Source organism: Centruroides sculpturatus, unplaced genomic scaffold, assembly GCF_000671375.1.
Source record: "Centruroides sculpturatus isolate CEXI.00-Female unplaced genomic scaffold, Cexi_2.0 scaffold523, whole genome shotgun sequence".
Classification (NCBI taxonomy): domain Eukaryota; kingdom Metazoa; phylum Arthropoda; class Arachnida; order Scorpiones; family Buthidae; genus Centruroides; species Centruroides sculpturatus.
Window position 1 is genome coordinate 445,423 of NW_019384774.1, and position 2,311 is coordinate 447,733.

Consider the following 2,311-nt stretch of genomic DNA (forward strand, 5'->3'; position numbering starts at 1 on the left):
GAAACTGTCAAGTCCTTCGCCTTTCCAATTTTAATAAACTTAATGACTATATTTAGCAGCAGCATTCTTAAATAGGAGCTTCTGAACACATTGTGACACATACGACTCAAGTGTTTTGCACATAAGCTGCAAAATTACTTTTAATAAATATGCAAGGGGTTTTTAATTCATTGGCCAGTGAGTGTATAAGTAATAAAGGACAAGAAGCACGTATCAAAATGAACTCAAATGTGTTAAACTGCATTTACATATACAAAAGAAATTAGTAAATGTTAGAATTTATTTATTATTAATTAATGTATCAAGAGTATTTTTTGAATGTATGATGTAAATGGGTCATACATTCCAGGTGCAGACTCTCCACTCACATATGTGAAGCCAGAGAATTTACCCTAATTAGAAAATTTGAAATAAATTCTAAAAGTGAACGGTAGTATTATTATATACTATAGTATATAGTGGTTAATGAACAGTTTCGTTTCGTTAGAACTTTTTATAATCGATCTTAAATTTCATATACACTGCATGAGATGTGTAATATGCCAGTTTTATTTAGTGTCGAGATAATTTGACAGTACAAACGTTCTGTGAGAAACTATTATACTTACAATGAATACAGACACATAAGCCACCAAATAATTTTAAAATAAGTGCTATAAAACATTTGTCTTAAAATTTCATTAGATACATTTATAAAAAGCTCCTATGCTACATTGGAGCTATGTACTGTACTTACAAGAATGATAAAACGCGCTACAACAAAAACGTTTGTCAAATTTCAAACATTCATTTTAAGAAGAATTCGTCTAAAAATTCTCCACAACTATTTCGAATCGTAAATTGTGACAACATTCTTTCTTTCTAAAAGAGGGTTACAACTGTACGTTCCCGTCTAACAATCAATTTTCCGGTTGCATTCTTCATTTGGAAAGTTTGGAAAAACCTTTAAAAGTCTGGTATAATGTAACGTGAAAGATAGAAACTTGAAAAATGATCAGAACTATATTAAATAAACGATGACAATGACCAGACTTCTTAGAATTAAAAAGTATATCCCTAAAATAAAAAAAAGTTAATTCAAATAATAAATCAAAATCATCAATCAAATACAATAAACAAAAAAACAACTTACTTTATCCGTCTCAATATTTCGGTAATCCACAGTAATGAAATAGTCACCGAGAACAGCAAGAAAACTTGTACCATTAAAATACTATCGAATTCAGTGAAGAGATATTCACTTTTGATGAACAATATAATGTTGATCACAGATAAAATAGTGGTGACAGCATACTGGAAAAAGATTTTAATGAAATTAGTTTTCCTTAGTTGAATATATATTTCATATTGAAAAAACATGCTTTTAATGTCTGTGCAGTGTTCATCATCCGTATAGTTTTTCTCTGGAAATAAAGGGGTGGCAAACTGAAAAGTTTCTGTAACTTCAAAGCACACGTTGCGAGTAACACAAGACAATAATAAGATAATCATAGAAATCGCAAATATAGAAAAAATAAAACGACTACTAACATATGACACAGTAACAATACTTATACCATATAGAAGTTGTGTAACTAAAACCAACCACAAATTATTTCCTTCGCTCTTTTATTTTTTTCTTTCCTTTTGACTACATTAATATATTAGCTTAAAATTTAGTTTACATTACTTAAAATGTTATGGCACATTTCAATACTTACATTGTCAAGTCGAGACCCCGAATTAAATATGTAAAAAAATGAAAATTCGAATAATAATCGAATAAAATGATCTTCAAACTCCATTGTGTAAATAGTTTAAAAATTACGTGGTTTGACGAAATTCGTACTTTATTCTCAAAAGAGAGAAGCATACGATGATTTTATACGCCTACGAGGTAAAATTATGCAAAAATATAATTTTATTTTTTCTCAGATCATTATTGCTTTAGTCATAATTGATTTAAAATTTTCCTGGAATTGATAGAAATATTTTAAATTTATGTTAAGCGAATAATCAACATTCATGCTATATTCTGAAAAGTATTTTTTTTATAAAATTACAAAATAATTTTAGAAAAATTTTTATCGGGAATAATTACAAAATTTCGTACAATACCTATCCGGAGCAACTTAAGATTCCTGTGAAAATTTTTGTTTACGTTACTTATTTCCTGACAGATTATTTAATTTATATTTCTAAGTCGTCGAATTATGCAAATTGTTTTCCTCACACAACTCTGTGGACAGAATAAGGGCTTTTTCACCAAGCCCAATCGGCCAGGCTTACAATAGAGAAGCAGGGTGGTGAGTAATGGGACCGGAAATAACGA

The 2,311-nt window shown here is 29.0% G+C and overlaps 1 protein-coding gene across 1 annotated transcript; it reads right to left on the bottom strand.

The window, feature by feature from the left end:
• Positions 1-223: 223 nt before the first annotated feature.
• On the bottom strand, positions 224-1,922 carry LOC111629062. The gene is made up of 3 exons (XM_023372930.1): positions 1,701-1,922; positions 1,133-1,293; positions 224-1,056 (listed from the first exon to the last, which is right to left on the bottom strand). The coding sequence occupies exons 1-3, from the start codon at positions 1,782-1,784 to the stop codon at positions 921-923; spliced, it is 381 nt and encodes a 126-aa protein (XP_023228698.1). The 5' UTR covers positions 1,785-1,922; the 3' UTR covers positions 224-920.
• Between the last annotated feature and the right edge of the window lie 389 nt (positions 1,923-2,311).